This window comes from Elaeis guineensis, chromosome 1 (genome assembly GCF_000442705.2).
Source record: "Elaeis guineensis isolate ETL-2024a chromosome 1, EG11, whole genome shotgun sequence".
Taxonomy (NCBI): Eukaryota; Viridiplantae; Streptophyta; class Magnoliopsida; order Arecales; family Arecaceae; genus Elaeis; species Elaeis guineensis.
In genome coordinates, this window is record NC_025993.2 from 163,412,739 (window position 1) to 163,433,273 (window position 20,535).

Sequence of the window (20,535 nt, forward strand, 5' to 3'; positions counted from 1 at the left end):
CACTTTGTCTAGGATGAGTCGTTTTAGTTTTAATCACTACCCAGTCACAGGTTGTGACTCACAAGCTGAAACTAAGCCTGCTTCGCAAGCCTCTCCACTCATAAATGTATGTTTATTTCTTCGTTGGTAATGTCTTTGCTGTTAGGCTGTTTCTAAACATAATTGTAGAAGCTACGATGTCAAATCATCAACCTCAGTGGGGGCAGCTGTAAATAAGAGAATCTGGTTGGATTGTTTCACCACTACAAGGTATATATGTTCGAACCAGAGAGAAAGCGTTCAAACATTCATAACCAAATTGGTGAATTGTTGCCTCAAAAAAAAAAAAAAAAAAAAAGGGTGAATTGTAACACTCAAAAGTCCATAAATTCACAAAAAGAATATACATTCACTTCATGTTCGCATGCTATAGAAAGCCTTGATGTTCTGAGTAGAATGAACATAAGGATGAACAAGCAAAAGGTAATCAAAAAATGCGAAAAGGAAAAAAGAATTGCAGTCAAGAAATAAATAACTGGATCCATAGTTCGAGCTGTGATGAAAAGTCCCTAGATGCTGCAGTCAAAACGTGATGTCCCTAGATGCTGTAGTAAAAATGGTCGTCCGCTTCATCTCAAATAAGCAGAAGAGATCCACAGAGCATTGCCAAAGATATGGCTGAGGCAACAACTGATCTTGGTGGCCCACCTGAAGGCTGTGAAGCAGGTGGCCCTGCATTCCCTCCACCACCAGGCTTCTGTGAAGCAGGTGGCAGAGGTGGCTCGACCACATCAGAAACTTCCAGGACCGGCATTGGAGCTAGTGCAGGGGGCAGTGCCTCAGGAGCCATCAGCCCCAACAAGTCACCGACCTGAACTGGCAACATATATGTTGGTGCTTTATCACCCAATTTTGAACAAGCATTTCCTGCACAAATTCAAAGCAACGGTTGGTTCAGTGAGAAATGAAAACAGCAAGCACACGTATGGAACATTGGTGCAACAGAATTATTAGTCAGTTGCACTCTTTCAAAAGACATGTTGCTGGTACCATAGTATGTCATCCAACAATAATATGTTCTTTTATTTTATTTTACTTTTATTTTTATAGGCAATCAACACGTTTGTGGGAGCTCACTGGGTTGTAAAAACTCTGAACCCTTACATCAAATAATGTTCTAATTAAAAATATCAAACAATGTTCCAACTAAAATAAACAGGCAATATGCACATAGCCCAATGATGCCTGCATCGGAATTCAATCATAGTAAGCTTTTGCCGGGAGAAGCATGGTAATCACAGAGATCAATGTAAATATATATAAATTGCAGTTATCCAAACATGGAGAAGACTATACATGGAAAAAACCTATCTACATATGTTTTTGTTAGCAAAACCTCTAAATATATTTGCACACAATTGGATGTCACGAAGCCAGGGCATGTTTAATTAATTTAAGGAGACTGCTGGATATGTTACTGACATATATTTACCATCTAACCGTATATCAAATGATTACATTCTACATACAACTCAATTTGGGAAATAAATTGCATTAAATTGTATAGAAGTGAGACCATATAAAATTTTTGGGAGGTAGGTGTGCGGACTAGTTAAAATTCCAAAAAGCCTATAAATTAACTTTGTAATTTGTGAGCAAGTAGGAATCATACTGACATCATCCTCTATTAGGGTTTAAAGTTAATGACATAATTTCTGATCTAAATGGGCACAAGCCATTTTTAGCCCTTACAGTATTCGCAAACTTAGACTGATATTTTTAACTCTCTCTTACAGATGCAACCTTAAGTACAAATGCAGATAAGAGTAGAACACCACCCCACCCCCCCGCAACAACCAAAAAAAAAAAAAGAGAGAGAGAGAAAGACAGAGAGAGAAGAAGACACAGCGAACAGACAATACTTACTTTTATAAACTGTAGCTGTCCCAGGGAAATCAGTAATGATGCCATCAACACCAGCTCCCTGAACATACTGATTGATCTCTACTGTTGGATCCGAGAGGAAGTCCCATGGTTGAGATACAAACTCATTCCTTAGCAGATATACATATACATTCAGGCCAGCAGATTTCAACGTCTTCACAAGCTCAGTTTGCCCTACAACAAACTTCCAGGTTTCCGGAAATATGGATTGCTTGCTTACCGCCACTGAATGAGCAAACTGCTTAATGTCTGCTATTGAGGAAGGTGCAGCATCACTAATTGATTCATCAACCATGTAGAGAAGCTTATATTTTGTTTGCTGCCTGAATTTGACCAGAACTGAGCTATTGGAGGACTGAATCGTAACTTCCTGAACTGTTTGATTGCTGTAACCTGAATCTTTTAATGCCTTGATAACACCATCTGTGACACTATATCCTAGTTTCTCTGCAAGAAATGCAGCATTCTGTGGCAAAGAAATCAACAGAGATCACAAACTAAACACAAGCCTCAAATGCATTATGCGGAGATCATTGCAGCATACAATTGGAAGTCTCCAAACTATTCCATAAAGATAGATTTCTAATGCTTGCATAAAGCCAGTACTGATGAGATGAGAATTGCTGAATTTGAAAGATATTAACAAGACTACTACCATGCCTAAGGAATTTTAGTTTCCAGGTAATTTCCTAAACATAGATGGAAAATATCTGTAAAAATATATTTGTGTGTAATCTAGACAATCAGCTTGGGTGGTGGGGGTGCTAGAAGATTTTTATCGAGTACTTTGCATAGCTCTTTGAGAGAGCATGATCAAAGTTGATATCCCTCATTATCAGCTTACTCATGGGATTCTTCAGACCCATGTCCTGATAAATTGCACTTTCCAAATACCTGAAATTTAAAATAAACCTAGGATTTTTTGTCAAGCGCTCAATGTGACTCTTTGAAAGAGCATGACCACAGCAGGTATTGTTTGTTAGCGTGCCCATGGAATTCATTCACATCGTGGTAAGTTTCACCTTTCTAAAAAGATGATTCTAATAATGATTAATTGACAAATAAATACACCTCAAAATTTCTTATTTGCTTATTTATCCTTTAGCTAGTTAAAGGTGCATGCATACCCATCCAAAAATCTGAAATTTGTATTCTATACCAACACAGAAGGGAAGTCCTGAAGTCATCTTCAGTGTGAAACAGTGGAGAAAAATCTATTCAAAAGGGAACGATAATCCTAAGGAAGATTTTAACCAGACCTACAACTAGGAGAGCAGACCTAAGTCTTAAAATTTAAAGGCTGAGGGAAATTAAAGAACTAAACTATCCATGAATAACCAGTAGCTCACCGCCTCACTACCAAGAGGGCTCCACCACCACCACAGACTTCAACTAGCCTCACCATCGATCCCCAGAATCCACCAGGACTTTGGCAAAATCCTCCATACAAGAAAAACCTTTAAGAAACACGAGTTAAAATGCACTCCAGATAAAGCAAACTTCATTAATATGCAACCAAGGGGTACATAGGAGAAATTTATAACCTATGGACCTCTTAAATTGATAGGAGCCAAGTGGGTGTTCATAGAGTTCAAGAAAACTCAAAATAGAAGTCCTAAGACAACTAGAACAAGTCACCTCATCATATGGATGCTTTTAGAAGCAAAATAGATCTGGTAGCAGACTTACTGCCATCTAATTTAATCTCACAGTACACTAATTACCTTCAAATACCTTCAACTTTGATCTGGACTCAACTGTGATGACTTTGGGACTTCTAGGACTTAATTCAGATCTGACGCTACGTTTACTGCCGTCAGAGTCAGAAGAACCAACTCTCAGAATATCCACCATCACAATAAGTTGGACAGCATACGGACTGCCATCCAAAAATTGGATGGTTTTGCTCTTGCCGTCAGTTCCTGGGCCTGAACTACATGGATAGTGCTTCAGCATTTTGCCCACAACTTCCTCATCCGAGTTCCATTTGACATGATTCAAGTGGCATTAGAAAACTTACTCGATGCCAGATGTAGTGGAGGTGGTTTGAGCTTGAAACTCATTATATGCTGATTAGGGTGAAGCAACATTTTGGACTGATGTGCATCAGACTACTTTTGACCCTGCAACTTAAACTACAATTGCATAATTTTACAAAAATCGTGATCATTAGACACTTGTGAATCAAGTGTCACCTTTCTGTACTTCATCTCTCAAGCCTTAGGCCTGGAGGTCACTCATGGGCCTTGTGGTGGCGTGGGTATGACTTCAACCCTTGTTCTAGCATGATTCTCGATGCAACCCTAAAGTTTTCTGGATCTTTGGTGGTATTTGGCATATTTCAACCTTCAATTTAAGTATTTGATTATTGGGTTTGATGTTCAAAGAGCCAAGGTCATAAGATCATAAGGTCAAGCATCATTGGCCTGCATCATATACCCTTCCTATCATATCCTTATGATTTTTAAACTTCTAAGCACACTCTGGCTGGGTTAGAGAAATAACTCGACATCACCATTAGCTATCATTTATACAATTTTGTAAATAATAAATAATAAATAAAAACTAAAGGTCATATTTGAAATTCTTGCCATGATATTTAAGCAGATCAGAAATGCAGGACCCTATGGTTATTGGACCCTGGACCCTCTTACAGCAAGTTCCATGATCAAAGGCCTCAAAAGGTGGGCAAACATGGGCAAACATCATAAAACCAAAGGAAGAGAGAGAGAGAGAGAGAGAGAGATGGGTGCATGCGAAACTGTGCTGGAATAAACTTGAGGGCTAAGCCTGCACCCTTCATTGCCACAAGTCCCTCGAGAGTCCTCTAGAACTCTCTAGGCTTGATGAAATACATGAGATGACACTTGACTCGCAAGTGTCCAATGAGCTTAGATTTAGCAAATAAGTCAATAGGAGGTCAAGTACTCAAGTTGCAGTCCAACATAACCAGTTCCGAAGATGGCATCACCACAGGTCAAATTTTAAGCTCAAACCACTTCCAAGACATTCAATATCAACTTTCCAATATATCTTAAATCACCTCAATTGAAGCTCAGAAAAGAAAGTTATAGCCATTTTGTTGTAGACCTGTCACATTGACGCATTGCTGATGAAGTTCAACTTAATTACGAAAATACCACTCCATGGCATTGCCACATTAAGGACAATTTTTTCTAAATTTTTGGTCAACTTTTCTCTTTTAGAAACACTTATTAATTGGGGTACAAGTCCTACAAGACCTAGAAAGCTACTTTGTTATTATTCTTGAAGGAAAACTGCATCCATGCAGAAATAGGATTCTTGTCGGTCCTAGAAACCCATTCCTATAAATACCATCTATGTATTGAGTTTCGATCATTGAAAAATTAATAAATCATCTCTTTTACTACATGCACTCTGGCATTATTTATGTGGTGGATCCTAGGGATTGGCAAAGTAGCTAGTTCGTGGAGTCCTTAGTCATAGAGTGCCTTGAAGGTGTCGGTTGGTCAAAGTCCTTACGAGATCCCCTTGATGGTAAGGGAAGACTCTACTAGTTATCCCTTTCTCTTAATTTAATTTATCCATCTAGTTCCTTTACCTTACAGCTTGAATATTCATATAAGCTTTTAAAATTTAAAAAAAAAAAATGAAAATTTTTGGCTTACTTTTATTCTCCTTGCGCCACTTGCTTTAGTATCTGATAGGTGACTTGGAATCTTGCACTAGGCCACCAGCTTACATCAGATATACGTGTATTTTTCATTCTGACTGATAGAAGCAATCATGAGGGTTACATAATAATGTTACTTTCTGTTTGATGTTATCTAATTATTAAGGCCTATATTGCAAATTTTAATTTCAAAGGGGCATATTTCTATCATAAAAGGGGGGGCATATTTCTTTATTTCAGATTTATAAAGGGGTATAAATGTAAAATTTTAGACTTTCAAGGAATACTTTCACTTCAAGAGTGATAAATAAGCAAATATGAACTTTTTGGAAGGTTTACATGCAAAAATCCCTAATATGTTTATTCAGGTCTTAACAGTCATGTTAAATATTTTGTTCTCATAGAAAGTTTGATCTCCTTTCCTGCAAAACTCTAAATCTGATCACTTAGATGCACATCCATGAAAGGCCAAAAGCTTTGGCCTTAGACTACATACTTGACCTGGTCAAATGCTTGGCCTACATAGCCGAAGAAAGGTTCAAGTCCTACTTCACAGCTGCACTCTTTAGCAACAAGCACCATATTACAATAATTCTGCCTTTACGTGGATGACAAATGACAAGACAGAATAATAATTTTAGGGACTAATAGGAATGGGGTCTGGTGGTAGGTTGTCAGATGGTCAGATTAGGTATATGGTTAATCTATTTGCACAAATGATAATTTCACGAGGGCTCAGACCAATAAAAAAAAAAATATTTGTGTTCCTCATGCTACTCACTTGTGAGGTCCTTAATTAGCACACTGCAAATTATAAGCTTTCTTTGTGTAGCAGAGGTCTAGAATCAGATGAAGCAACATGTCATATGCTTAAAAGGGACTGTCCTTATGATACAGTCAATAGATTTGCACAATATCGAACCACAGATGCAAATATATCAACATTGTTTTGACATAATGCATGCTACAAGAATATATACATAAACATGTCAAGATATACATAGATGCATACATGCAATGCATGTATGTATATCTATGGAAGGATACGTACATATGGCTAGGATTTGTAATAACAATGACCTATGCTGGGCATGTGCCATGCATGTGAGAGGAAGATGGATGCATACATGCAATGCATGTATGTATATCTATGCAAGGATACATACATATGGCTAGGATTTGTAATAAAAATGACCTATGCTGGGCACGTGCCATGCATGTAAGAGGAAGATGGATTGACTTGAGACCATCCAATCTTTTCAGTAAACCCATGAAGCATGGATACAGATACAGATTCATGTATAGATAGTCGATACAATGAGTCTTTAAAATGTAGGATACGAGAGGAATAGGGTACATCAACAAATATGTATGTCTGTGTGTGTCTGTGTGTGTGTGTGTGTTTGTTTGCATATATGTGAAAAAAAAAATTCTATAAAGCATAGTTTGTCATCAAAATGACGTAGACATACTTTATATGTAGCATTGACATCCACAAACTTTAATATCTTTCAAACTAATAGACCATAACTCATATAATAATATCAACATTGCATGCCTTCAAAATAAATCACTTATTATTAAAAGTTTGACATTATTAAAAAAAATAAAGAAAATAAGGCTCTCTTCCTCATCCTAGAGACATCAAGACAATAAATACCCCAGGTGTATCTAGGAAATAGCTCATGAATATGAATATCCATGTAGAATCTGAAACCTATTTTAGATTTTGAAAATAGGGTACTTAGAGCAAGTATCCAATATGTATCCTAGAAACAAGTATCAGTATTCAACATGTATCCAATACAGACATGGCATACAATTTAAAATATCCATGCTTCCTAGCTTAAACTAATTATATTAATTGAAAATGCACTCCCTTTTTTTCCTGGTTCCCTTCTCTTGTTTTCTCCCTAAGACCTACCAAGGTGTATAGTGTAGCACAAGGAGTATCTAAAAGAAGAATGGTCAGTCAGAAGCAGAGGGCTTGGAAGTTTGCATCATGTTGGTTCATAAGTTAGTGACACTTGTGATGAAACTGCTCTGTCACTCTTCTATCTACGTTTAGCAGAAAGCAGTATTAATGTAATTATTCATGGATCTCAGCTTTGAAATTTCACACATCAAATGAATACAATTTTCTACAAAAATTGGGTTTCACAGAAAAACTTGCCGCAGCTGACATTGTTGTAATAACATAAAACATAAATAAACTTAAAAAATAAAAAAGATAGTTCGATGAGAAGGTGGTAATGACCTAGTCAGGTCAATTGACATAATCACATATAAAATCTTGACCCATACTTGACCTGACCCAACACATCATGTCAGAACCCTTTAAAATATAACCAATTGGGTCAGCCCACATGACCCAACTGTAACAACTGTGGACATCACCTAAAAACTAGCCGAAAGGTATTATTTTGATTCTTTAGTCTTATATAAGTACCTAAGATCTGCCCGGTGAAAAACTGACATGGGAGTAAACACACACCCACATGAGTCCTCACCAATCAGATGTAATTACCCTACCACGGTGTATAGTGTAGCACAAGAAGTATCTAAAAGAAGAATGGTCAGTCAGAAGCAGAGGGCTTGGAAGTTTGCATCATGTTGGTTCATAAGTTAGTGACACTTGTGATGAAACTGTTCTGTCATTCTTCTATCTACGCTTAGCAGAAATCAGTATTAATGTAATTATTCATGGATCTCAGCTTTGTAATTTCACACATCAAATAAATACAACTTTCTACAAAAATTGGGTTTCACAGAAAAACTTGTCGCAGCTGACATTGTTGTAATAACATAAAACATAAATAAAATTAAAAAATAAAAAAGATAGTTCGATGAGAAGGTGGCAATGACCTAGTCAGGTCAATTGACATAATCACATATAAAATCTTGACCCATACTTGACCTGACCCAACACATCATGTCAGAACCCTTTAAAACATAACCAATTGGGTCACCCCACATGACCCAACTGTAACAACCCAGGACATCACCTAAAGACTAGCCGAAAGGTATTATTTTGCTTCTTTGGTCTTATATAAGTACTCAAGATCTCCCCCGTGAAAAACTGATATGGGAGTAAACACACACCCACATGAGACCTCACCAATCAGATGTAATTAACCCATAATCTACCCCATTCTGCATGACCAAACCCTAAACCAGCACAACCCAGTCTGCTTCAACCAACTCTTACAAATTTTGGTGACCTAAATATGACATGAACAAGGGTTAAAAGGGGACCCACCAGTCAAAAAATCCTTACCTCCAGGTGATGATTGAGCTTAAACCATGCTGTCTTGGCCCAAATAAAACTCTAACCTCATGACCTGAACCAGCTCAAAGCCCTGACAGATGCCCAGCCCATTTAAAGTGCAGGTCAAAAAGTTTTGACCATAGTAAAACCAAAAAAAAAATCCCTGGCACAAACCCAGTAAATAGAAAACAACTTTGATGCACCCAGCAATAACCAGCAGCATGTAGGTTTGTTTCATCAATTTTGAACATGAAATAGCATGCACATATTATTACCTCAATGCTGATCAAAACTCCAGATAAAGCCTTGTCCTTTGCAAAATCTAAAAAATCAGATAACTTCATGAAATTTCCTCCATTTTTATATCGAGGGTTTCGATACAATTGGTATTCTACTTCCGGGCTTGATATTGTAGCTACAATAAACAGAGACAAAAAGTTGTTACTCAAATGTTCTTTCAAAGAAAGGAAAGAATGGTTTATATGTCATTTTTTTGCATGTCACGAAAGATCTTTATACAAACAACAATTATGCAATTTTCATATACAAGGCAATAGACAAACAAAGTCCTTGAGCATAATGAGATCCAGGAAGCCACAAAACCAGACTTAAACATAAGTTAAAAATTTAATAGGTGATAAGTTGAAAAGATAATAGTTTCAAGAATGACTACTGGAAACTGTTCTTGGAATTTTAATGCTAGCAAACTTAGATGTGTGCTAATTAAGACATCCACTAGAAAAATATAAATTCTACATCATGAATAACCGCTTCTATCTCATCAAGTAGTTTTTTGATTCTTGTGAAGTCTTGTCTGGTTGAAGACTAGAAGCCTTTAACTACATTAAGATTTGTATCTAACTGGGCACAGCCCAGCCCTCCAAATGGAGGTTCAGCATTTGAACCTTGGGAGATTCCCAAGGTTAGGGTACAAGTTATTCTTGCTCTCATCTCTTTCTGCTGGCTGATATTTTAGCCAGCAATGCTGAAAACAGTATAGTATGCCTTGTTTGTCATCATATTCAAGGGTTCAAAGGCAGCCTGCAATGTGCCTTTGGCAATTCATGGTAAGACCAGACACAACTAGGACTGGCATTAGCAGTCTTAAGACTTCTGTATTCTGGTCCTCTCCTTTTACAGGCAATTGATTGAAATCACTCCTGGACTATTCTAGCACATCAATATAGTCATGGAGTAGGTGAAACAAATGAAAGAATATGTGCCTTCACATTCTCGGTTGTGTTGTTTTGGTTCATATATGCATAAATCATAGCAATGATCTTGTTAGCCAAGACAAATTAGTTCAATTATGGTAGCAAACCTCATGCACCTGGTTTTATTGTAGAGGTGTGGGTCGGGTCAGTTCGGTTGAGGGTAGATTTGTTCCACTTTAAATCAGTTTCTTAAAACTGAAACCACAACAGAACAAGTGGTTTATAAAATCCAAATGAAACTAAACCGAGAAATTCAGTTCCATTTCAATTGGTTTATCGGCTTGAGAAGATGCCATTTTCAGCAATGGTTAGATCAGGTTACAACATACACCATACCAATATACTGTCAAATTTCGTAACACTTCTAATTTTGTTGAGCTTACACTCGTATGGGCTTCACTTGGTATTCTCACCTAATAATATTTTTTATTAAATATATATAGGTTGGTTTATCAGTTTGGGTTGGTTTTCTTAAAAATCCAAAGCAAAAGCGAACCGATTTTTTCGGTTTTGAAAGTTTTCAATCCAACAACGAACCAACTACAGAAAATTTTGACTTAAATCAAAATGAAGTGACCAGTTCGGTCAGGTTCACAATTTGGTCGGTTTTTTGCACACCTCTAGCTCTATATGTAATACTATTTTCACAATTGATGGTATAAGTCTTGATGTAAATGTTTGCACATGTGAAGTATTCATGGTTCGTTCAACGAAGAGCATGTGACAGATGGCGGTGTTCCATAAATTTAAATAGATTTGATCATTTATTTGAGAGCATCTGAAGGAAGCAGAATCTATCTATATAAAATGACATTCAAAAAACTCACAGCTCATCACTGTCAGAGCTTTATTTGAAGCCTGACATACTCTTTTTTTTTTGTAGTTTCTTTCTTTCTTTAATAAGTTTCTTTCTTTCTTTAATTATCTTTTTTGAGGATCCTTGTTTCCCTTCTATGAGAGATATTGTTGAATGTCCACTTTGGACAGGACATCTTGGGAAGTTTACTTATAAGTATAAGTATAAAAGTACATTGTTTATGAGTCAGAGTATCTAGATCAGATAGATGTTATGCTTATAACTCTTCCAAGTTGTGAAATTGTTGACACAAATAATTTACAAAGAGCCTTTTTACTGTTGATAGGCTATTAAGACTGGACTTGTGGACTTCTCTAGAACACACACACACACAGAGAGAGAGAGAGGAAAAATGAACATGGTACATGAGGTTATTTGCATTTTCCTAGGGAAACTTAACAACGCGGCACCAAAGTCTAAGCTTAATAAAGTATACTTCTTCATATATTTTTATTCTAGCCATGTCACCACTGTTTTTCCACAGGAACTGCTAGAAGTTTCAGCATATAATCAGCAGGCAGAAAGGAAAGTGTCAACTTACGTTTCAAGTTCTTTGAAATCTCTTCCCATGTCAAATTAAAGGTAAAAATTCCAGGACCACCCTGAATTTCTGGGATAACGGAAGAACGAGAACTGAAGGGTGATGTTGTGACTGTAGTAACATCAATGAGGTTTATAGAGCTCATGCATATAAGAGTGCCATCTTGGGTCATTTGAACAGGGCAATCGATAACATCCACACCATCTTTAACAGCTTGTTGATAAGCCAGATCAGTACAGTCAGGGTAGATTCCACTAGCTCCATTATGTGAGATAACTAGCGGCTTTCCTGAAGCACAAATTAAGTGTAAGAATATAAGCAGAATATGCCAATATTGAAGCATAGATGGTAAGTCCAGGAAAATAGATCGTAAGTCAAGGAAATAAACAAAATTTGGCCTACCATGTTCAGAGTAATTTGCTTTTATATGAGAAAAGCAACCTGCAAATATAATGAAACATATAAACATTAGTAATAAGATCTATTTTAACTAAAACACATATCATAGATATTGCATCATTACTCACATAGTATAAAACAATTACAACTATATCAACACCAAAAACTTATGCCTACAAACAGACATCAGAGCAGATATATAAGAAGATGAAGAAGTAAAAGAAGACAAGTTTGGAATAGATAAAACCAAAAGCTTTCTATTTACACCCCTTCTCAACAATCTAGCTGAAGGCCATGAGTAAGTGCCACGTGGACCAAGTTAGTCAAAGCAAAAGCAAATGGAAATCATGTGACCCTTAATAGGTTGGATAAAGTTCAACTACAACGAATCACACTTAAACATGGAGGTATAGGCTGAAGAAGTAAAATTCGGCCATGACATCGATGAGTAGGCTGAAAGATCAAGACTTGCCTATGATCACCCACGATACAAGACGAATGAAATCAGATGGCGGGAAGAAGGAATAGACCAAGGCAACCAAATCAATCTCAAAGATATTTCCAAGTGCAGAAGACCAAAGTATAGGCCGAAGTAAAGATAGACGGCCAATGTAGCCATGCCTGGGTAAGCCAAGTATGATAAGATATGATTATCAGTTTGACAGTTTGAGCACAGCATCTGTGCTAATGAATGTGTGTAGTGAAGGATGACTGTCGTCGATCATCAAAACAGCCAAACATGGCAGCAAGATGTGGACTATTATTGAGAGTAAACGATTATTATATTTAATATAAATAAATGGAATGGTAATTTGTAATAAAAAACTCTTCGACATCCATATCAATGAATTTTATTTTATCTTAGCTTTACTTCATCTTTTCACTTTCCAGTACCTTATAAGTAGTGCTAACTTAGAATTATCCTCCTGTAGCATAAGCTATAATCTATCCCAATCCATCTTCCTTGAATGGTGGTGTAATGGTGCAGAAAGTCCTTAACAATCAAGGCACCTAGACCCATACTACTCTTATCCTCCATTATATCACCCCCTTTCCGGCTATACTAATGTAGGTGGCACACTTACACCTATCCCCCCGTCTTGCCATTGACTTGTCAAACAAGCTTTGTAACACGCCCATCCTTAGATGGCGAGGAAAGCTTTGTGCAAACACTTTCAAATATCCATTTTTCTTGTGATCTAACTTCAGATTGTCTCCAAACAAGCGATTTAAACGAGAATTATACATTATAAATATCTAACAATATAAGCTAGTAGCATTAATTATGTTTTCTGAATTTAAGCAAATTTCAAGTATAGAAACTGCCTAATAAATTACGTGCATCCAAAATGAATTATAACACCACCCTCCTTGCATATTAGTCAAGGTTAGTCTGCTTAATCTCCTGCTGCTTAGGCTGCTAGGACGTATATGAATCGCATGGAGCCTTAATCCTACCATTCATAAAGAATTTCTTTTCTCCTCACCAATAAAAATTCAAAAAAAAAAAAACCCTTCTTCTAAAAGGTACTTCATATTATCAGCATTCCAAACCCAAGTTTCATTATCTGATTGTTTTGCAATGTGAAATGTCTGTACAGGTCTTTCAAAATCTACCAAACCTCGATTGCTAGTCACAAGACAAGTGAGTTTTCCTCAGCTTCATCCTTTTTTTCTTCTGGTGAGAGGGGGGTGAGTGAAGGATACTTGATCTCATGGGAAAAAACACATCTAGCATTAGCAGTGGAATTGACATGCAGCTTAAGTTGAGCGCTTGTACCTACTCTAGGTGGAAGGAAAGACCCTGCTTATTATGGTACATACATATATATACATGCATGCATATTGGATCAATGTATGCCTCTATACCATCCCCTACTACAGTACAACTGTACAAGATTCCCCTTGTATTTGGGAAAACATTTCCCCAGACTTCATCTTTTAAGCTGATAATCTCACATGCATGATAAGCCCACTAGATCCATAAATTTGTTAGTACATAAAACTCAAAATAAATAAGGAAACCAAACTACCAGATGTCTTTTGTAGGTGGCCTGTTGCTTGAATGTGCCAGTCACACATTATTATAATCAATACATAAATTTTCAAACTTACAAGAATTATTTTACAAGTTTGCTTGAAGTATAACTTCTTATGTGCTAGGAAAAGTAAGAAAAGCTGTTATTTTTTCATTCAAAAGGAAATCAACAATCAGAGAAACCCATTGCACATGAAAATTGATAATTAGTCTAATGCCACTTTTTTTGAATGAAGTTTATAACAAGACAAAATAGTTCTTCATGACTATGTTTAGATCATAACAAGTAAAATAAATTAAGATACCATAACAATTTAAAATAAACTACATGCTTTTGAATGAAACTATATCCAAACACTGCTACAATAAATAACACGTCATAACTGAGGTAACATTTGGTAGACATGAGAAACATCCAAATAATATCACAGAGAAATGATACATGAAAAATCGAGTCGTTTGTAGGCAATGCTAAAGACAGCATTAGCCACTAAAAGGTGTAATCACAATGTCCTTGTTCCTACTATCTTGATATGTAAAAAATATTTAGAGGGTGGTCAAGAATCTAATTTTGCATTAAAACCATTTAAATAAAAGAATACAGATTTGAGCAAGACTATGAATCTTATGCATGTAATGAAAAACATCACCTATGGCCTCTGATGCAGTTTTAGGGAAGTCTGTCAGCACACCATCAACAGAGAAAATCCCATTGTCAATGAAAGAAAGATATTCAGCTAATGGATCATAACTGTAATTATAGCTAATCAGTGCATCATTTGCAAAGCCCGATGCAAATACTTCCAGTCCTTCTTTATGGGCATCCAGGACAAAAGAGGTGTGAGGCTGTAGATAGAGATCAGATGTTACAGGCCAAATATATTGCTTGGGAACAAGAATTCCAGAGGCAAATGTCTTGATAAAGGTGAGATTTTTTGATAGTGAACCATATGTCTGGTTTGTAGAAGGTTCAATGGCAGCTTTATCAAGAAAGCGGAAAATGAACTTTGTTTTGGTTGCTTTGAATGTTCGTGTTATGCTGCTAAGAAAAACCACTTCCGCCGATGAGACATAGTTCAGAATAACACGTTTTGATAAAGAAAGAAGATAGCTTCTCATACTCAAATTATGCTGCGTGTAGAACATATCATGCTGCAAAATAAGAGGCAACAAATATATTTCTAATTAGCAAGAAGCTTTAAGGAATCACATTAAGAAAGAGTGTTACAGAACATAATGCAAACAACATGACCCATAAGATACCTGTATATTCAACCAAAGGGCTGGTGGCTTAACTTGTTTCTGCACGTCTTCAACAGTAAGGATAACCGAGCTAGCGTCGAATCTATTAGTTCGAGAAAGAACTCCTTGCATTACTGCTTAAGTTGTAAAATTGTCAGAATATTAGTCAAACAATTTCAAGCATGCAGATAACAATTCTGTTAACTTCCAAAAGATTTAGCTGCTCAGTTTGCTGGACTTTAAAGCAAGACAAATATAACACAAGTAATAGCTAATAAATTCACATTTCCAAATTTCTCTTATCTACCAAACAGGAAGTTCATATGAAGTGTGGATGTGAGATAGACAGAAAGGCCGAGATAAATCAAATTTTACAAAAATTGCAGTTTCAAACTTCTTCGCATTAGTCTATGCACACAATTCTCTTTGATACACAAATCTAAACCCACCAACCCAATGCAGGATCCAAGACAGCCCAGTTCAAGTACACTTGTGTCTTGCTATAATTACAGGCTATGCATCTGCTGTGCATGGCAACTGCCTCCATATGTGCCCATCCCCAAAGGACATAATCACATTGTCATATTGCAATGGAAAAGAGGACAAGCCATTCTGGCGACTTACAGGCATGATGCAGCAGTGCAAACCATTGTACAGAATCTGCCAGTTCATGGGTTTATGATGATTCACATAAGCTGTATAAGTCAGATACAAACAGTACGTACCATTAGAGAATACCTTACAGACTAAGGTGTTAAGGGAAAAAGAATATCACATGATAAATATCCTACTTCAGCCTAAAATGCCTTATCATGGGTTTGAACATTTCAAAACCAAGCTATTATTCTAGCACAGCATTAAGTTATTTCCAACTTATTAATTTGCATGAGTTAACATCTAGAGTAAGGCATTGTGCATCAACAGAAAGCACCGTTGAACCACCATGTCTAGGGTAAACCGACAGATGTTGCATCTATAACTCTCGGAAGTCGTTCCCCCAAATAGATAGATATGTTGGCATTCTGAATCAGGGAAAAAAGCTACCAAGTGATTTTTTTTTCTTTTTTTCTTTTTTTTTTATTCTGTGGGCAGCGGGGTTCTTTGTTTATAATCCTTAAAAAAATTAAAAAAATAAAGAAAGAGCAACCATTAGCATCCATAATAATACATAATCTTTCCCATTCTTTTTCAATTTTTAAATGGTATAGGAGCAAATGAATAGCTTTTCAGAAGTTTTAACTTACATAAAACTGGCGATAAGTCATTAATACTGTAGTCCACAGAAAACCACCCTGACGTAGGAACTCCATTGACAGGGTAATTCTTTTTCCCCTGCGGATAAACCACATCAATGTTTGTACCATTGTTAATCGTAAGTTCCGGTAGACAAACACCAACACCATCTTTTGTCAACCGCACATCACACCATAAGATTGTATCAGATGAACCAGCAAGATATGTAAGTTTGTAGGCAAGGTCACTAGAGTCAGGAAATATCCCTGAAAAACCACCTTTTGCTATTACCACCGGGGCATTACCTGTGTTATGGAACAGTGGATTCATTAGACTTCCATAAAACAAAGAAACAGTTATAGTTAAAACACTAAGAAGATAATAAAATTCAATTTCTTAAAAAATCAATGCAGGTAAGTGAAATTTCATCAAAGCCTGCCTGGTAAGGGCAAAGCCAGTATAAATAATGCCATCTGATTAGAAGAGCAAACCTTATTTATGGAACAGTAAAACCTGATCACTGATTGAATAGGAAAATTTTAGCCGCACTACAACTCACAGATGAACAAAACAGATGCCATCACAGTTTTTCAATATTGTTTTCTTTCTAGAAGTATAATTTAGTCATTCTCAAAGCTAGAAAAATACTAGTAAAATCATACCAGACTAGCAAATTAATCCATTTAATCTTAAATTGCATTGTATAAGCTAAGCATCGTACCAAATAAAACTCTGGAGGCGCACAAGTACCAACAAAGTTTTATTCAGATGTGATTACTAAAAGTTACCTTCAATTATTAAACCATTAGTTTCCTCAAACATTACTGAACCGTTTGAAGCTTTTTCTCGGTTCCTCCCCATACTCTAGAAAACAGCCTGCTTAGAGGGATATCTACAAAACAGGTTTTCCCTGTGATTAACCATAATTGGAAAAAGATGGAACTTATAAACACTAATATTTTCACCAGTCCTCAAATTTCTATATCATTACTTGGTGCTTTCACGGACAAAATAATCAGAAAAAACATGAGAAAATAATAGGTTAGGTGGAAGAAAATTCAAACGTGCTAACTATCTCTAGAATCCACTAGAGAACAACTCTTCAAAACCAGCGTTGCCCACAATATGTAGCATAAACCTCCCATCAGCTCCACGGAAATCAACCTCCCATGGACAACGCATGCCAACAACTTTCACTTTACACATGCCCACTCGACATCTATAACTCATTTCTTGATTTGTTGCTCAACATTGTTGTGAAAAGCCACATCAGAAACATAGATAAACGCCATCATCTTTATGAACATAAAAAGTTATCTAAGCAGCTTAAAAGAAAAAGTTTCGAAAAAAAATCTGTGCGTGCGCGTGTGTGTGCGTGTGTGTGTGTGTTGGTAGAAAAAAAATCTCCTTGTTCTCTCTCTCTGCGTCTGCTTGTCCAAATCAAACTGAAGTCCCACCAAAGAAACAAAAGAAGAAAGAGGGAGAGGGGAGCGACTAGTACCGGTCAAGGTTTGCCAAGAGCCCTTGGGGGTCTGGGCGGTGACCAGACCTGGATGATCCAGTGCAAGCAGCAGCAGGAAGAAAGCAGCAACGCAAGAGGAGGAGGAGGAGAGCTCCCCCACAAATCTCCTTCCCCACATTGTCTCAGCTACCCAAGCGTCAAGATCCCACCTTTACCGAACCAGAGGCCAAAAGACGGATCTTTGAGCTCGGTTCGCAAGAAGAGAGGCAGGAAAGGAGTAGGGAATTTTTGGGGTGCGATCACCGAAACAAAGCGCAATGGAAGACCTTTTAAGGCGAGATTTGATAATGAGATGAAAGAAGAGGGGGCGGCAGAGAGAGAAGGAAGACGGCGGAGGAGGTAGAGAGAGGGGAAGGCGCCGAGATTGGCTTCCAGCTGGGAGGCTGCACTGGAACTGGCGTTGGCTTATTTATTATTACTGCCTTCTAGATTCTGGCTGATTTGTTTATTGGAGGAAATAATAGGAGGGGAGGTGACCATAACACGGGGTTCCAAAAATAACTACATGGACCAGGTCCGGTGGACCAGTACAGATCCAAGGCAACCGTAGAATAGATAATGAGAGGTACAAGCATCTCTTATTTGAGATTGTATTGTTTAAATACATTGGGGCAATGTGGCGAATTGCTATTGCACTGATCCATTAGACCGAGAGGTGTCCCTCTCCACGGGCGGTCGGATCGCCCCAGCTGGATGTGGGCCCGCAAAAAAAACGATGGTCATATTCTCCGGGGAGAGCCGGCTGGACGCGGTTTATTTAGGTTCAGTGTGGACTAGTTCTCGCATTGCATGGTTCTATAGTTTTATATTGTTCCGCTTCTTGCTGTTTTGATTTTTAATTTTTTATATATTAAAATAATTTATTTTATACTTCACTTATTTTTAATAATTAATGGTTTAAGATTTTTTTATTATTATAATTTATTTTTGAGCCAGCATCATTACTGAGGGTGGTCGATGGTATGCATGTCCGACTTCTAGTTCCGACTTCATGTCGATGGTTTAAAATCTCTTCTTTTTTTTTTTGAATAAAAAAAAAAATAAAAGATGTTGACATTAGATTAACTGCAAGCAAGAACCAAGAAATTTGTAGATCTAAGCTAATCATAGAAAGTTGGAACAGCTTTGGATGGTATTGATGACTGTATATGTGATGATTCTAGATATATTAAATAACTCTTGTTGAAGGTTGAGCTTAGCCATTTTACGTAGGCATGTTTGGTTGATTATTCGAAAAATGAGGGCATAGGATTCAGTTTTTTTTTTTTTTTTTTTTTTTTTTGTAAGCATATTGGTTTCAGATTGGTTGATGTGCATAACATTGTCCAATCAATAATATGTTTTGGTTTGTCTTCATTTATCATGATTTTTTTTCAATTATGTCTTAAAAATGTAAACTCATTTTTTTGGTAGATATTCCATTGATGTTTCTATCTGTTTAAAATATGATATAGAGACTGAAAAGAGAAAGTCGAATATTATAGGATAAAGATATTGATTAATTTTATATGCCGCCTTGGAAATATAAGCAATAGGAAAATCCACTGCCCTTCACACGCTCGCCTAAACATAAATATAGGTAAACAAATTTGATTAAAGAATATATATTTTTGGTAGCATGATAACATCATATGTAATTGTGGTAATTTATGATGATGGTTACATTAGTGTAATATTGCATAAATTTAAATAGAGTTTTTTATAATTTTTTATCCTTGACTAAGATGAGGCATTAAAGGATTTAAACAAGTAAGAGTGTTATTAGGGCTAAAATAGATAACTACTTAATCAAATTGCAATTACTTGCTCTCTCTTATATTATTGAAAATAGAAATGGCAAAACCTAACCGGCATCCACTAATCACAATAACCATCTAAAATAAATAAGTTTTATATTCAGGTAGAAAAATGAGTCGATCTAAAATCAATTTATTTATAAAATAGATGTGTCTGATTTTAGCCGTTGAGCCTAATGGATTATCTAAACTAAAATATATCGATTTTGAAGTGTGGCATGGATGGTAATATTATTTTTTTATTGCTACATATTTTCGATTTGGATCGGATTGATTGGAATAGGATGACGATCAACAAGATAATTGCCATTAGACCTGCAAAACAAATTTTTGATCGGAGTTGGTACCGATAGGGATCTTCCGATGCTCAAATCAGAAACTTGCAGAACATATAGGAAAGAATGTATGAGAGAGAGATTACGTACCTTGGGGTCCTCTAATTATCTCTATTTATAAATTAAGATGAGAACCGTAAAAAAAAAAAAAGAATTGTGGGAGACTATCCCAATTTCTTTGGGTACATCACATTTCGAAATTTCTGATCTAATTTTTTTAAATTTGACGATTGTAGTTACCTTATCCGATTCGTGGCTAGTTGCTCCTAGCAATCACATAATTTGAAAGGATGTATAAAATTTTATGATCAACTCTTTCAAATTTATCGATCAAAGCAGAGGCCAATATGAAGCAGAAATTGACGGCTGAAGCATGGTGGCTACGAGAAATAAGAGTCGACGATCGATGCATAGGTCGGTGGTCGATTCTTGAATCGATTGCGATCCAGATTAGCCAGTGTCTTCAATTTGGACACTAAAGATTTTCTACACATATCACTTTCACGGGAAGAT

The 20,535-nt window shown here is 36.6% G+C and overlaps 1 protein-coding gene across 1 annotated transcript; it reads right to left on the reverse strand.

Moving 5' to 3' along the window:
* Positions 1-368: 368 nt before the first annotated feature.
* LOC105039489 (glycerophosphodiester phosphodiesterase GDPDL4) lies at positions 369-18,207 on the reverse strand. Its single transcript, XM_010915654.4, has 9 exons — positions 17,871-18,207; positions 16,381-16,674; positions 15,158-15,270; positions 14,545-15,046; positions 11,860-11,898; positions 11,458-11,745; positions 9,122-9,261; positions 1,906-2,389; positions 369-906 (listed from the first exon to the last, which is right to left on the reverse strand). The coding sequence occupies exons 1-9, from the start codon at positions 18,007-18,009 to the stop codon at positions 614-616; spliced, it is 2,292 nt and encodes a 763-aa protein (XP_010913956.1). The 5' UTR covers positions 18,010-18,207; the 3' UTR covers positions 369-613.
* Between the last annotated feature and the right edge of the window lie 2,328 nt (positions 18,208-20,535).